Source organism: Staurois parvus, unplaced genomic scaffold (assembly GCF_062004578.1).
Source record: "Staurois parvus isolate SC_StPar_1 unplaced genomic scaffold, SC_StPar_1.0 ptg000511l, whole genome shotgun sequence".
NCBI classification, from domain to species: Eukaryota; Metazoa; Chordata; class Amphibia; order Anura; family Ranidae; genus Staurois; species Staurois parvus.
In genome coordinates, this window is record NW_028318307.1 from 2,045,341 (window position 1) to 2,060,832 (window position 15,492).

The following is a 15,492-nucleotide window of genomic DNA, read 5'->3' on the forward strand; positions in this document are numbered from 1 at the left end:
ACACAATTTTGGGGATTGTATGGCATCTCACTAGTGAGAGCTATTTATGGTGGGCTTTACTTATTTATGTTCTTTTTGAATCTATTTAAAATAGCAGCTCCAGTCACAGTTTGAGTTATATTATGTTATTGATATAAATTATCTCACATTTTTGGCACGGTGATATAGGCTATATATTTTTTACCATATATATACACACACACACACACACACACACACACACACACACACACACACACAGTGGGTATAGAAAAGAATCACCCCTCTTATAACAATACATGGCACACTGACCCAAAGCACACTGCAAAAATGACCACAGTGGTTGAAGGAGAAGATTAATGTCTTTACATGGTCTAGCTGGAGCCCAGACTTCAAGCACAGCTCCTCCCAAAAGAGGAAGTTCTGCTTTAAGGCCTCTACCCCCACTCCCTGTTAAAGCCATTCTAAAGCTTCATTTTTTTCGTAGAACAAACATGTTATACTTACCTTAGTATGTGCAGCCTGGATCCTCCTCTTCTCGGGTTACCTGCAGGCTCTCCTGGCTTCTCCTTTCTGTTGAGTGCCCCCACAGCAAGCAGCATGCTATAGGGGGCACACCCTCTGCTCCATGTATTTATTCACACATGGAGCCATGGCTTGCCCCCCTTCTTATTGGCTTGACTGAATGTGATTGACAGCAGCAGGAGCCAATGGTGAACCCAACTACAATGAGGACACCGGTGGATCCTAGGATAGGTGAGTTTTTGTAGCTGCTGACATTTTTTTCACCACTGACTGGAGCACCACTTTAAACCCCAGCGAAAATCTGTGGAATGATTTGAAGACTGCAGTCCACAAATGTTCACAACATGAGCAGTTCTGCAAAGAAGAGTGGGCAAATATTGCAAAGTTTAGATATGCAAAGTTAGTAGAAACATATCCCAACAGACCAAAGGCTGGAATTAAAGCAAAAGGTGGTTCAACAAAATATTGACCAGAGGGTGATCCTTTTTCCAACTCAGTGATTCTGTTTTTGAATTTTTTTTTCTCCCTGACATGTTGGTGTTATATCTTTCACTTGAATGTTATAAGTTGCACTTATAAATACAGTAAATACAGTTAGATAAAACAAAGACCGTGTGTTTTCATATCAGGCTGCAAAGCAACAAAATGTGAGTGATTATTTTAAAGCGAGGGTATTCTAATATATATATATATATAAAATTTATAGATCTAATTTTAGTTTTAATTTTGTATTTTATTCAGTTTTTTTCATTGTTTATTATTTGTTATCTGCAGATTATTATATGTATTTATTGTTATTTATTAGATTTTTATTTTTTATTTAATTTTTATAAAAATATTCATTTTTATTTGTATTTATTTTGATATTTTCTATTTATATTTGTGTTTATTTTTGTTTTTAATCTGATTATTATCTGTAGATATATATTTTATTTACTTTTTTATATCTTTTTAATTTTTGTTGGTAATATCTGATTATTGTTATGTGCAGATTATTATACATTTTTCATTTTATTTTATTGACATTTTTATTGTTATTCACAGCCTTGTACCATCCAAGTCCCATCCACTGGGAGGAGAGACAGAGCCCCACGCATGCAAACAGAGAGCATCGCATACGAGAACTATCACTACGAACATCAGATCATGGGCAGTAATTCTAGCACCAGACCTCATATATAAATCTAAAGTGGTAACCTGTAGAGGCTTTCAAAGTGCCACCTATGGATAGTAAAATTTACATTGTTGTCATTGCATGGGCTGGCACAAATTGGGTTATGCATTGTGTTTTTTATATTAAAATTCAAAAAAGGGTATTTTTTTTTTAAATTGTGTTTGATAAACTGCTGCGCAAATACCGTGTGACATAAAAAAAAATTGCAAAACCCACCAATGTATTCTCTAGGGCCTCGGTTTTAAAAATTAAAGAAATGCTTGGCAGTTCTAAGACATTTTCTAGCATAAAATAAAAAACAAAGTTTAAGTCGCCATAATGCCCCATTCATTTTTATAAGCCTATCCGGAGAAAAAAAAAAATTTTTTTTTTTTTTTCAGGACAAGTAGATTGTCATGATGGACAAGTAGATTGGGACCCCAATTTGGTCCCTTAGACAAGCAGTTTTTTAAAAAAAATTTCCAGGCCCCTGTACTCATATAAAAACCAGAGCATTTTGGCCCCCTCATTTTATATGCGCAATTTATGAACAACTATGACATATGACGTAAGCACATGCACACAGGTTGGTCTTGCACTCCTTTGTGTATTTTTATTTTCTAACATTATTATTAGTTTAATTTTAGGATTGTTACTGAATACATGGTCTTAATATCTTTTCTAAATAACAAATACTCTATAAATGGCACATTATTTTGTCATTTTATATGCACAACTTATTGATTTATACTAATGTACCTTGAGCTGTAATTAACCACATTTGAGAAGGAGTTCCTTAAAGGATAAGTTCACCTTTCATAACGTTACACCCATATTCAGGGTGCAACATATTAAATCACTGGCCCCGCTCCCCAACAATCCCCCAATTTGACAGCTAGTGGGGGGATCATGTTAAAAACCGTGGCCCGTCTGGCTGTGTCACTCCTCTGTGAATGAGAAACTATAAGTTCTGACAGCCTTAGCGGCTGTTGGCTTGTAGTTCTCAATAAACTACCACAGCGCTGTGAAGCACCATGGTAGTTCATTGACTCTTCCCGTCAGTATATCTGCTTGCTCGTACATCCCATATGGCAAACGGATAAACTGACAGATCTGCAGGAGACCTGCATGGCACCAGCAATCTGCTGGTCGCTGGTGCAATGCTTTATAGGATCTTGCAGCAAAAAATAATAAATGCACATTTTTTTACCTGCAAAAAAAAAAAGAAAAAAGGTGCATTTATTATTTTTTATCAAAAGGTGAACTTATCCTTCAAGAACTGAAAAATATTTAAAGTGCTGCGGAAATTGTTGGCTTTATATAAATCCTGTATAATAATAATAAAATAATTTCAAAGGTTCCTTCACAGTAACGAAAATGTTGAGAAAGGCTGATTGGGGATATCCAGGTTGACATCCAGTCAGCACTTGATGGAAGGAAAAAAAAAATGTTATACACTGCAGGAAACAACACTTTTATAACAGTGTTAAATCTAAAGAGCTTGGTGTTAAAGTTCCTTTCCTCCATTGATACCAGGGAAATACTGACCTAGCAGTGTTGGGGGTTTGACCACTAGGTGGCACTCTAAATCCACAGGTTGAAAGATCTATTGGCATAGCTCTGTATCTTCCAATGAACAATTGAGAAAAAGCATATTTTAAGATTGTACTATTTTGAATGGTAAGCATTCTACAACTTCTATACGTCTATTCCACCCAATAAATAGGAATGTACTACTCTACTCATTGAAGCAAACAGCCTATAACTCTACCATCTAGCATCTGCTTTTTATCTGCTACTTCCAGGCTGCACCTAAAGTTTCTTTGTTTCAGTTATGTGACCTAGAAACTCTAACAACAGTTCTTAACTGGCACCGCAGACCTGAACCTCCACTTGGCCCAAAACGCTTGCTGTCTGACTGGACAGTAGTGATATCCATACCCTTTCCAGGCTGAGTCCGGCTGTGTAGTGGATTACAGGAACTGAAAGAAATTAAGGTGCTTACAAAAGTTGTCGTTAGAAATGCAATAAAGGTTTCTTTTTATTGATCTTTTATTATTTTCAAACATCTACCTAAAGTTCTGCTTTAACATGTTGCAGTTTGGTGTGCAATGGACAATCAAAATGATCTCCATAAAACCAAGTCTTACTTTTGATTGGCACTGAACATCAGGGCAAAACACTCATACCATGACAGAAGCAAAGGAGACAAATACACTTGAAATGCCAGTATATCTAAATTGTTTATTTTTTAACCTGCTCTCCACCCCTCTTGAATTATTTAATGACAAAATGGCAGCAAAAAAAAAAAAAATAAAAAAATCCATAGGAGATTGCAAATGAGATCAAGAATTAAGCAAGTGCTTCTTTCTCATGGAGTGGGGAGGGACAGGAGAGACAAAGTAGAAAGACTCATCACTGACACAGAAACAATTTTTTCTGGAACTTCCTATTCAACATTTACAAAGAAAAATTGCAAGAGTCCAAAATATCTTTCAAAAATAAAAATTAAAACCAAGAAGAATGTGTCCTTCTCATGCCTATAACACAATATATACAAACAGAGCTTTGTAGGACACATCCATCTTTTTCTTGTCAACCAAAAACATTCATACAGGGTCAGTCCCGCAGTAAACTTCTTAGATTAAAATCCAGCAAAAGTAGCTTGTTTAAGGGGAAGGGACATAAGACAGTGGAAAAATAAATTACACACACACACACAAACTCTTCTTCAATAAATTAAGCGCAAAAAAAAAAAAAAATTATAAAAAGGGGACTATGGGATGGGGTTAGGATTGTGCTGGAGTTTTTTTTTTCTTTCCTCCAAGAAATTAATTTACATTGCTGTCCCTTTAAGGGCAGTATGTTTTCAGAGAGGCTTCCCCCCCACCGCAAGAAAAAAAAAAAAAAAAAACCACATTGGTCACAATGACCAATTTCTTACATGTATAAGGGGTGGTTTCAGCAATTAGGGCATATTTCTCATACTGAATGTGTATCCACTCCGGTATTTGTCACATGTTTAATTTGCCATTTATAACCATTCTTAACTTTAAGATTTGTCTTGCAGTGGACAGAAGGTTATTATATTCCAGTGTTAGAAAGGTATGGTTTCAAGACAGCAAAATAAGGGATCTCACATTACATCACAGAAGGACAGTGACCTCCCAAAAAAAAAAAAAAAAAAAAAAAAAGAATATTTACACTGTTCCATAGTAGTGCTGCCACACTTCAGCCAATTGGCAGACTGCAAGCAAAATAGTCAGTAGTATAATCTGTTTGTGGAATTTGACCTCCAGAGAGGTCATAGGTTCATTATATGTAAAAACCCAGGAGAACATTACTGACTGCAGCAGTTTACAGTCATTTCTGAAGGAGGACTTTAGCCCATCCAACATAAAGGGACTTTCAAGTGTTTCCATTACACACATAGAAAGGCTTGAAAACCAACAGCATGAGATGACCTCCGGTTCAGTAGTTGGAACATGGATGGGTGCAGTATCCATGTCTGGCTTCTTCACAGAAAATGAAAAGAAAAAACACAACAGTAAGACACTATGGATGCTGGAATAAGGGATCAAGAAGCTCCTTGTAACCCTCGGTAGGATTTCTTGGGAATCAAGGAAAGGAATGATACTAGCTGTTACAACACATCTTGCACATTCTCCCTCTTCGGTTTTAACTGAGAGCAGTAAGGAGGGTTGGGAAGGAGGTCCACTGAAGCTTTGCCCTTAATTTCTTCCATTCACAGGGTTGTTCAGTGTTCTAATGCCAACAATTCCTTAAAAAAAAAAAGAAAATCTATTACAAGTCAATACTATTAATGCGGTATTCCGCACTCCTACCTCAAAACTAAAATTGCTGCTATCACACTGAATAAACTTTACCAAAATCATATCAAAAGAAATGTTGTGTGCCTGTAATGCTACAATTATTAACAGATTACCTATATGATACATTTTGCATATTGGTCTAACCTGATTAATATAAAAAAAAACAAATAAATCAAACAATAGCACAGGAAAGTGAAACCTTTGTAACTTGGTTTTGGAGATGAGATGAGATGGTATCAGTGGTTTACTGGCCCCTTCTAAATGCACTTTTATACTGTGTTTGCGAGTATCATTTTTACTGTTAATAAAGTTCATTGTTGTTTTTACTGCACAAGGAGAAGCTTCTTTGTAGTTCGCTTTAGAGCAGGGGTGTTCAAACTTTTGACCTTCCTGGGTCACATTGGAAAAAGAGGAATTGTCTTGGGCCATATTTGCTTGGACACTTTGCCCTGGGTGCAGTTGCGGGAATCATAGCTGTTACCACACCCGCAACCACCAACCGTAGTGAATATAAATTCATGGAGTTTGTAAAATTTGTGATCTGTCTGTTAATATCTGATATGGACATGCAGAGTGCATGTCCATATCATACATTCATGGACAGATGTAATAATCCAGGATTTTACACACTGTCCTTGAATTTAATCACAGTTAGCAACTGTGTGAGAAGGTTCTTCAACACCACCCTTCCCCCAATCCATACAGCCAAGTGGCAGTTACTTGCCTGGCGCTATGTAGAATCCTGCTTTAGCTGTTGCAGGTGCTTTTACAAAGATTGCATCCCCAGCATCCCATTAGCTGTGCTCATTCCTGCATTCTCTGTGCAGCTGTGGCTTCTATGCAAATAGGGATTCACGGCATCCCCTGCAACCTTTCATATGTGCTAGCTGCTGTGGCTTTTCTTGCATGGGGTTCTTCCAGACATGCCCCAGGCTGCATGTTGAACTCTCCCGGGCCACGGGTTGGACACCCCTACTTTAGAGGGGTTGCCTTGGAGTGAGGGCAGAAGGACCGGCAAGTTGCTGCAGCTACTGAAGAGGCAAGTCAGTGCAGACTGGAACGGGCAGTGAGGCTTGGCTGTCTGGATACTTGCAGCAGGAAGAGGAAATCAGGAGGCTTGGAAAACACAAGAAGTCTGCTGTAAAAGCAGAACTTAACCCAAAAGGGGACATTCCAGTTTTCCTCCTCCTCTCTCATATTTGAGATGTCTTTTTTTTTTTTTTTTTTAGGAAGGGGGAACAGATATCCGATTTTGACAGGTACCCGCTCCCACTTCTGATCTGACTGCCTAGGCAAGGGGAGCAGAAATTCACCTCTCCCTGCAGCCTCTTGGAGACTGCGGGACCATTTACAGGGCACAGCCTGGTTTGTGCATGTGCAGTGGGCAGCCAGCTGTGAAGCTGCAATCAATCACATTCGACTCCCTACAGTTAAGATGCCAGTGCATGGACCCGAAGACCAGCTGGGTCAGGTGAGGACATCGCTGGATCCTGGGACAGGTAACTGCCTGTTATTTAAAAGTCAGCAGCTACAGTATTCGCCTATATTGTGTATTATGTATTGACTTGTACAATTGTGAATATCCTCTTTAAAGAGGATCTTCAGTCAATTAAAATAAATAAAAGTCATCAGCTACAAATACTGTAGTTGTTGACTTTTAATAAAGAGATCTTTACCAGTCCAGGGTCCAAGCACTGTCCTGACCCGGGACAGCTGTTTGCTGGTCTTTGTGTCCGCGGTGCCACTATGTTTACTGTGGGAAGCCAGCTGTGACTCCCTGCGGCTTCATAGCTGGCTCCCCACAGTGCGCTAAGCTCTGTGAATGGTTCCACAGCCGCCTAGGACATGTCCCATGATGTTGCTAGCAGAGAGAGGGGGAGAACTTCTGCTGGGATCACCTAGGACAGTGGTCGGCAATCCGCGGCTCGCGAGCCACATGCGGCTCTGTACACATTTTAATGCGGCTCTTCTGTGTGCCGGGCGCCCGCTCCCCTCCCTCCTCTCGGGCGGCCGAGGACTCTGCAGCTAGCCCAGCAATGATTGGCCAGTCTCGCTGCCACTCACATCCTGATAGCTAGTGATTGGCTGTCAGGATGTGTGTAGGCGGGGCAGCGTGACGAACGTGAGGGGAGCTAGGCTCCTCTCACAGTCCGCCCTGAAGACCGGAACGGCGCGGGGAACACGGCGAGAGGAACGCGCGGAGCAAACGTAAGTGAATTGACACAGGGGGGACTTGGCTTACTACTTGCTACTTACTTACTACTACTATAGGGGGGATGAATTACTATATGGGGGATGAATTAATATGGGGGATGAATTACTATATGGGGGGTGAATTACTATATGGGGGGTGAATTACTATATGGGGGAGGAATTACTATATGGGGGAGGAATTACTATATGGGGGAGGAATTACTATATGGGGGAGGAATTACTATATGGGGGAGGAATTACTATATGGGGGAGGAATTACTATATGGGGGAGGAATTACTATATGGGGGAGGAATTACTATATGGGGGAGGAATTACTATATGGGGGAGGAATTACTATATGGGGGAGGAATTACTATATGGGGGATGAATTACTATATGGGGGATGAATTACTATGGGGGGATGAATTACTATAGGGGAGATGAATTACTATGGGGGATGAATTACTATATGGGGGATGAATTAATATGGGGGATGAATTACTATATGGGGGATGAATTACTATATGGGGGATGAATTACTATATGGGGGATGAATTACTATGGGGGATGAATTACTATATGGGGGATGAATTACTATAGGGGGGATGAATTACTATAGGGGGGATGAATTACTATAGGGGGGATGAATTACTATAGGGGGGATGAATTACTATAGGGGGGATGAATTACCATAGGGGGGATGAATTACTATAGGGGGGATGAATTACCATAGGGGGGATGAATTACCATAGGGGGGATGAATTACTATATGGGGGATGAATTACTATGGGGGATGAATTACTATATGGGGGATGAATTACTATATGGGGGATGAATTACTATATGGGGGATGAATTACTATATGGGGGATGAATTACTATATGGGGGATGAATTACTATGGGGGATGAATTACTATGGGGTATGAATTACTATGGGGCATGAATTACTATGGGGGATGAATTACTATATGGGGGATGAATTACTATATGGGGGAGGAATTACTATATGGGGGAGGAATTACTATGGGGGATGAATTACTATATGGGGGATGAATTACTATAGGGGGATGAATTACTATATGGGGGATGAATTACTATATGGGGGATGAATTACTATATGGGGGAGGAATTACTATGGGGGAGGAATTACTATGGGGGAGGAATTACTATGGGGGATGAATTACTATGGGGGATGAATTACTATAAAAACTTATTGAAACTAAAAACAGTGTACCATCCTATGTATTTTCAGTTTTAAAAATGTGGCTCTCAAAATAAATTTCAATCGTGGTTTCGGCGAGATTTGGCTCAGTTGAAAAAAAAGGTTGCCCACCACTGACCTAGGAGATCCAAGCAGAAGGAGTGGTGGGTAGCTGCTAAAAATAGTTACCCGCTCCAGAAAAAAAAAGCCAAAAGTTGAGAGGAGGGGGAGTAGGAGAACGAGCAGAACTACTTTAAGGTGAAATTCTGCGCTTTAATTCTATCAACACTAACAGTGCTCTTCCATCTCTGAAACTGCAGAATCAGTATGAACTGTGTCTGGTCATATCAAACATCAAGCCTGGCTAATGGAAAGCAGTCCTTTAGCCAGCAGATCTGGCCTGTGACTGACAGGTACATTGTGTATGAGCAGTAACAGAACTTTTAAAAGATTGCATTTGGATGGGACTTGCCATCTGCTTCTGGGAAGAAAACAAGGGGATAATTAAGGAGCACTGTCATCTCTGTGTTTATCAGCACTTTCAATTACAAACTTCAGCAACAACCTCAAATTATAATTTGTTATAAGAGAAGAGACCTTTTAAGCCAGCCTGAGTACCAGTGTGCACCCTTGTAAAAGCGGTTTGTGTGGGTGATGCACAGACAGACAACAGTAGTCATATGGCAACCATATTTGCAGAATAATTAAAATACAATAACTATGTGAAAAGTGGAGAAGGGGAGAAACCTACAGCAGCCAGGTTTTAGCTTTTTCCCTCTTCACTAGAGTTTGATTGTCATCTCATTAGCTGCTATGAGCCATGGATTTTTGTACTACCTTATTAAAATGTACCTGCATTTATATAAAATTTTCCAAATCTGGTAGCAGGATTTAGAAACCGGTATCAAGAGCCTACATGAGCTTTCTGATCTCTTCCTGAGCATGTGTGGTATTTCAGTAATGCAAACCTGGAGCTTGAACCTGAAGTCACCTCCTTCAGGTTTGCTTCCCCCTGAATATCACCATTGCTCATCAAGCCACACATCCCTTATAGGGATAAATAGTGAAGTACATAGTACTTCATTATCTGTCCCTAGTAAGTGGATCAGATCTGGACTTTGGAGATGCAGGTTTCACTCAGGACAGAATCTAAACCTTTGCACAGGCATAGTAGGTGCCTACTTTTGGATATTTTCAGTTTTACAACTCTTATGTAAGCATAGCAAACCCATATCCGTTTCACTGACTTCAACAAGGAATCAATGGACAACTCGGCATGCAAAAAAAAAACACAAAAAAGGTTGTCAAGTGAACATCAGAGAGAACATTCTTCCCAATGTCCTTTTTAGAAGTAATTTTAGACAATATATGAAATAAAAACTCCATAAGATATTTTGCAAGAGAAAATTAAGTAAAGTGAAGGGAAAAGAAAAGTCTAATTATATATAGTGTACAATAGGATTTGGCAGAGTATACAATTACCTGCATCCAACACACAAACTCAAGAGCTTTGCTACGTGGAATTCTCAGAACCAGATTCCATTTTGGGAACATGTCGTGCCTCCTTTAAACAAAGATAAATTTCCTCCTGTGGATCATAGTAATAAAACTTGCGCAGGTATGAGATGAGAGGTCTGTAAAAGTAAAAGTAAAATGATTCATTAGTGGAACAGTTTTATACCATTGCAATAAATCCTAAGATTCACATTCTGACAAATTAAGGGCAGAGGAGACTAGAATGCATTTAGGTTTTCACTCCACTGAAAAGAGGGGAATGAATTAGATGCATGTGTGGGAGGACTGAAACAAAGAGTGTGTGATTTTTAGAGAGCCTGTGTGGCAGCGAGGAGGCCAAATTACAAAAAACAAAATGGACTAAGCAAGGCTTTTAAGGGCTGTTGGGGACGAGCATCAGAACTGAGTAAATGTAAGAGCACTAAAAGCACACTTACACCTTTAAATCACACAACAAACAACCATGCATATCATACATTGGTAAGTCTGGCCCAACCAAAAATAAAAATATACCACCTCTGTATTTCATCCAGTTACAGTTAGAGGTTTGCCTCTTGCTTACTATTAATTGGTGCATGTACAGACATCAACATATAAAATGAACCTGTGCACAAACTATACACATTAAAATACTAACATTTGCTGAACAATCAGTAAAAGCGCTTGAAAATTCTGTACTGCAAGCATTAGCGAAATTAAACTTCAAATGTAACAGAAGCATTGAAATCACAGCTATACTTTCTTTTGGAGAACAGAAACTTGGCAGCCTGCCAGTCTTCTAATGTAAATTTAAACCAAGCTTCAGGCTGGGGTCACACAAGCTAGAACCTTTTCTCAGTTGAGAGAAGTTGTTTATCACTCAAGGACACTAGCAAAAAATGGCATATTGCTAGGAAAGGTAGGGGGTCATATGGGCTGTCCTAACAATTTTGTTTGCCAGTGCCCTCACTTGAATGCGGCAGCATTTAACCCATGGTCAAAACTTAAAAGGAGTCTGTGTCTTGTACTGCACAATTAGGAAATAGCATTTTCAGAAGAAGGACCAACAACGGCAGACTCTTTTTTATTTTGAACAAATTAAAAAAAACAAAAAACAAACCTACAAGCTACATTGTGTGTGTCAGCCAAGGCTAGTTACAAACCATGAATTCTGTGCTGTGGTGAGGGGGGAGCAAGCTATGAGACAGAAGACACAGGAAAACCTCCCCAAGCAATAAAAACAGTACTTAGCTAGGATTCTGCATGGCTCTGACTAATAAATTAGTGTTGATGCTAGAAATGATAATTATAAAGGGAGAGGAAATGTATTTACACACATGCCAATCTCCACAGTAGTAGGGAAAGGGGAGGAGGCTAGAATAAAATGATTACATTAAGCATACGGACTGCAAAAACTCGTAAGAAAAAGAATGAACAGTGTGACCAAACAAGTAGTAAGGCTGTGTGTGCAGCTATCATATGAACATGGAAAAATGCAACATAGGATTGCCAAAACCTAGAGCAAAGGGATGCTGCTATTAATTGAAAACCAGGTTTTAAATGCTGTTTTTTTAGGGCGTATAATAAAACAGCAGATAACCCTTGAATAGAAACACAGCAGCCAATTTCCTCGAGTTTCTAAAATCACCAGTCTGATTTGTTTGTAAAGTATGACAAAAAGATATATATATATATATATATATATATATATATATATATATATATATATATATATATATATATATATATATATATATATATATCTCACAGTGAAATTCAAGGCATGCCATGAATGCTAGCTGTCACAGTTGCTTGGGCTTTCATCCAAACTGTCAAGCCATAAAATGGCTATTGTCATAATTGAGCACATGTGCAGCACCATGACAACTGTAGATCAAACAGAGAATAAGCTTGCTTCTTCTTATGTTGTAAAGGAGGGTTTAATTCTGCTTTAGAACTCATTCTTTGGTGGTGTGGTGAACTTTCAACATTAATTAATAAGTCAACATCTCACACTGAAGCAGACTGAATTGACCATTACCATCTTAACCTGACACTAGCACTAGTACAGCCATACAAAACCATGTGTTGTTCTGTCATATCAAGACAAATGTGCTGAAAAGACATAAAACTTTTTTTTTTTTTTAAATAGCAAAAAAATTCAGTGCAAATAAATTTGAAAATCTTTCATTGAAAAGTGCATCCAAACAAAATTTGTGTTCCAAATGTCATGAATTAAAATCTTCCAATTCACCACGGTGCACCAAACCGTGACAAATTTGGCTTACCAGAAGGTTAGACCCCAAAGCATAGGAGGTCTAACAGCACTTTTGGGTGACAGATCCCACTAATGGATGGATGGATAGGATCAGCAGCCTCCGGTCACACCACTAGTAAACTAGATAGATGGATGAAAGAAAGTAAGCATGCACTCGCCTCAATGGATAAAAGAATGTAAGTCAGCCTCCACATCTACAATAAGCCATCCTGATGGATGGATCAGTCTCCTTTCCCACACCCTGCTGCCTGGATGAATGGATAGGGGTGTGGATCTCCACTCAGCTCACAATTGAGAGCTATCATTCTCAGCAGACTAAACAGGTAATCCATTGCTCAGCCACAGAAGGGATGGCATATAAAAGAGAAAGGGAGAATTGCTCATAGTGCAGCAACCAGAATAAATTGATTAAAAAAAAGCCATCTACTAAACTTGATGTAAAAGAAAACAGCATGTCAATGTGTTTAATATTGTAGCAATGTTTAGTGATTTAGTTTTTTTTTTGTACTAGTATAGCCGTAACTGTAAAATAGTCTGTGGATCATTTGTGACTCCAGATAATATATATAAACTCACTTGGGAAGAGGGAGTTCTGGGATGTGGTCTATCCGAACCATCTGCCGAATACGAAACCGGCACAAATGCTGCAGGGACTTCACATTGCTGAATCGAGACACTGGATATAACAGCTGTACTGGGGTAGGAGGGAGGCCTGAAAGAAAAAACGCACAGAATGGCTTTCTTGAATTAAACTACTGCTTAATTTTAAAGCTGCACTAGAAAAACAGCAACATATTTTACTACATACTACTCAGGACACAACTTTCATTTAAACGTTTAATTTTTCCTGCACCAGGGGTTTGGACAAAAGTTCAAACAAACTGCCAATCAGTAACTGGTCCCCACAGATTTAGATCTGAACTACATACTGTCTGAGATTAAAGCAGCTATATTCTCAATATTCAGGCACATTTCAACTTGGCCAAAGCGTTCTACACATGACTGGTTACGTTTTAAATCCGAAACTATGGTTAGTGATGTCAGGTGTCATTTGCTTAGAGAACAAACATTTAAGCTTAATGAAATCAATACCAATTCTTATGGAGCTTATAATAACTCCCCTATAATACAGGATTTGTCTGAGGTGTTGGCATTCTACTTGAACCTCTCTGCTGAACCAGGCTTTTGCAGGAGTTATTTAAAACACTGAACTGCAATGTATGGGAGTTGAGATATTATATTTTACAGGACTATAGTCTTGGATTTAAAAAACATATTGGTCTCAGAAACCAGGTTGGGACATCATGGTGTGACAATGCAGATGCAGTCTGATGGCAGAAGGGGTTGATAATCCAAAGCTTGATTCAAACAGGCTAAGACACCCTAACAAATAATTTGGACACTTTTACACTGTAATGTTAAAAGGTGCATAGTAGCTAGTGATATTTTCATACTTCAATCATTCACAACTAATAACTACAAGAAGGTTGTATTCACAGCAGGAGATGATTGAGCGTGGCCAACATCAAAGCTAGACAGACATAGACAGAGTTTCCCTTCACTGGAACTTATGGGTCAAGCCCAATCCCTGAAAAACAACCTCACACCATAATTCCCCCTCCACCAAACTTTACACTTGGCACAAAGCAGTCAGGCAAGTACCTTTCTCATGGCAACCGCCAAACCCGGACACGTCCATCAGATTGCCAAACAGAGAACACATCTCCACTGCTCTAGAGTCCAGTGGTGGCGTGCTTTACACCACTGCATCCAACGCTTTGCATTGCATTTGGTGACACCCATTCCATGAAGCTCGCTATGCACTGTTGTTGTGCTAATCTGAAGGCCATTGACGCTGCAGACAGTTGGCAACTTCGGTGCACTGTGCGCTTCAGTATGTGCTGACCCCGCTCTGTCATTACATGGCCTACCACTTCGTATCTGAGTTGCTGCTGTTCCCAGTTGCTTCCGCTTTGTTACAATACCACTAACAGCTGACTGTGGAATATCTAGTAGCAAGGAAATTTCACAGATGGACTAGGTGGCAACCTATCACGGTACCACACGTGAATTCACTGAGCTCCTGATAGCGACCTATTCTTTCACAAATATTTGTAGAAGCAGTCTGCATGCCTAGGTGCCTAATTTTATACATCTGTGACCATGGAGGTGATTGGAACACTTAAATCCAATAATTTGAAGGGCTGTCCCAATACTTTTGGCAATATAGTGTATCAAAAACACAAAGAACCAATTAGGTAGACAACAACTGTTCCAGGAGTGTAAATCTCCTGTTTCTCTCTGGTCCACTTAACACATCCTTGCACCAACTTCCATTCTGTATCCTGTATAAACACAACAGATGCAGCAATGGGCAGGAAAAACACCAAGGGCAGCGGGAAGACACAGATCCACACAAGGAGAACGACACTTAAAGGAATATTGGCTTCTAAGAAGACTTCATAGGAAGATTTCTCCAAGTGGTGTTGATCAGTTCAAGAGGTAATGATCAGCTCTCAACTTTTGCATGCAAATTTTTGTGGGCTATTCCATTTAGTAATAGGATTTCTTTATTTTTTTGCAAGTAGTGTAAGTCCCTGAATTTAACTAGGCATTAGCCTCTTGCGCTCCCCAATAAACAGGGAAAAGAAGAGGCAGCGCAAGGATCCAAACAGCTGTACTGTAGTGGTCATATGCTAATAAAGGAATATACTGATAGGTGCAGAGAGCAGAGCGAGAGGCTCATCAGTCTGCATTACTGTTCTTTCACTCTCCAGTCACAGGCTGGTGGAGAGAGGAGACTGGAGGTGTTACTTTAGCAGCAGAGAAAAATCA

The 15,492-nt window shown here is 39.5% G+C and overlaps 1 protein-coding gene across 2 annotated transcripts in view; it reads right to left on the reverse strand.

Moving 5' to 3' along the window:
* Window positions 1-3,881: 3,881 nt before the first annotated feature.
* The window catches only part of SOCS7 (suppressor of cytokine signaling 7), a 72,526-nt gene continuing 60,915 nt past the window's right edge, over window positions 3,882-15,492 (reverse strand). For both annotated transcript variants that reach the window (XM_089690032.1, XM_089690031.1), the window contains 3 exons: window positions 13,234-13,369; window positions 10,368-10,519; window positions 3,882-5,438 (listed from right to left, as the gene is read on the reverse strand). In XM_089690032.1, the coding sequence (XP_089546158.1) occupies window positions 10,399-10,519; window positions 13,234-13,369 (257 nt within the window). In that variant the 3' untranslated portion in view covers window positions 3,882-5,438; window positions 10,368-10,398. The remainder of the gene's footprint in view (window positions 5,439-10,367; window positions 10,520-13,233; window positions 13,370-15,492) is intronic.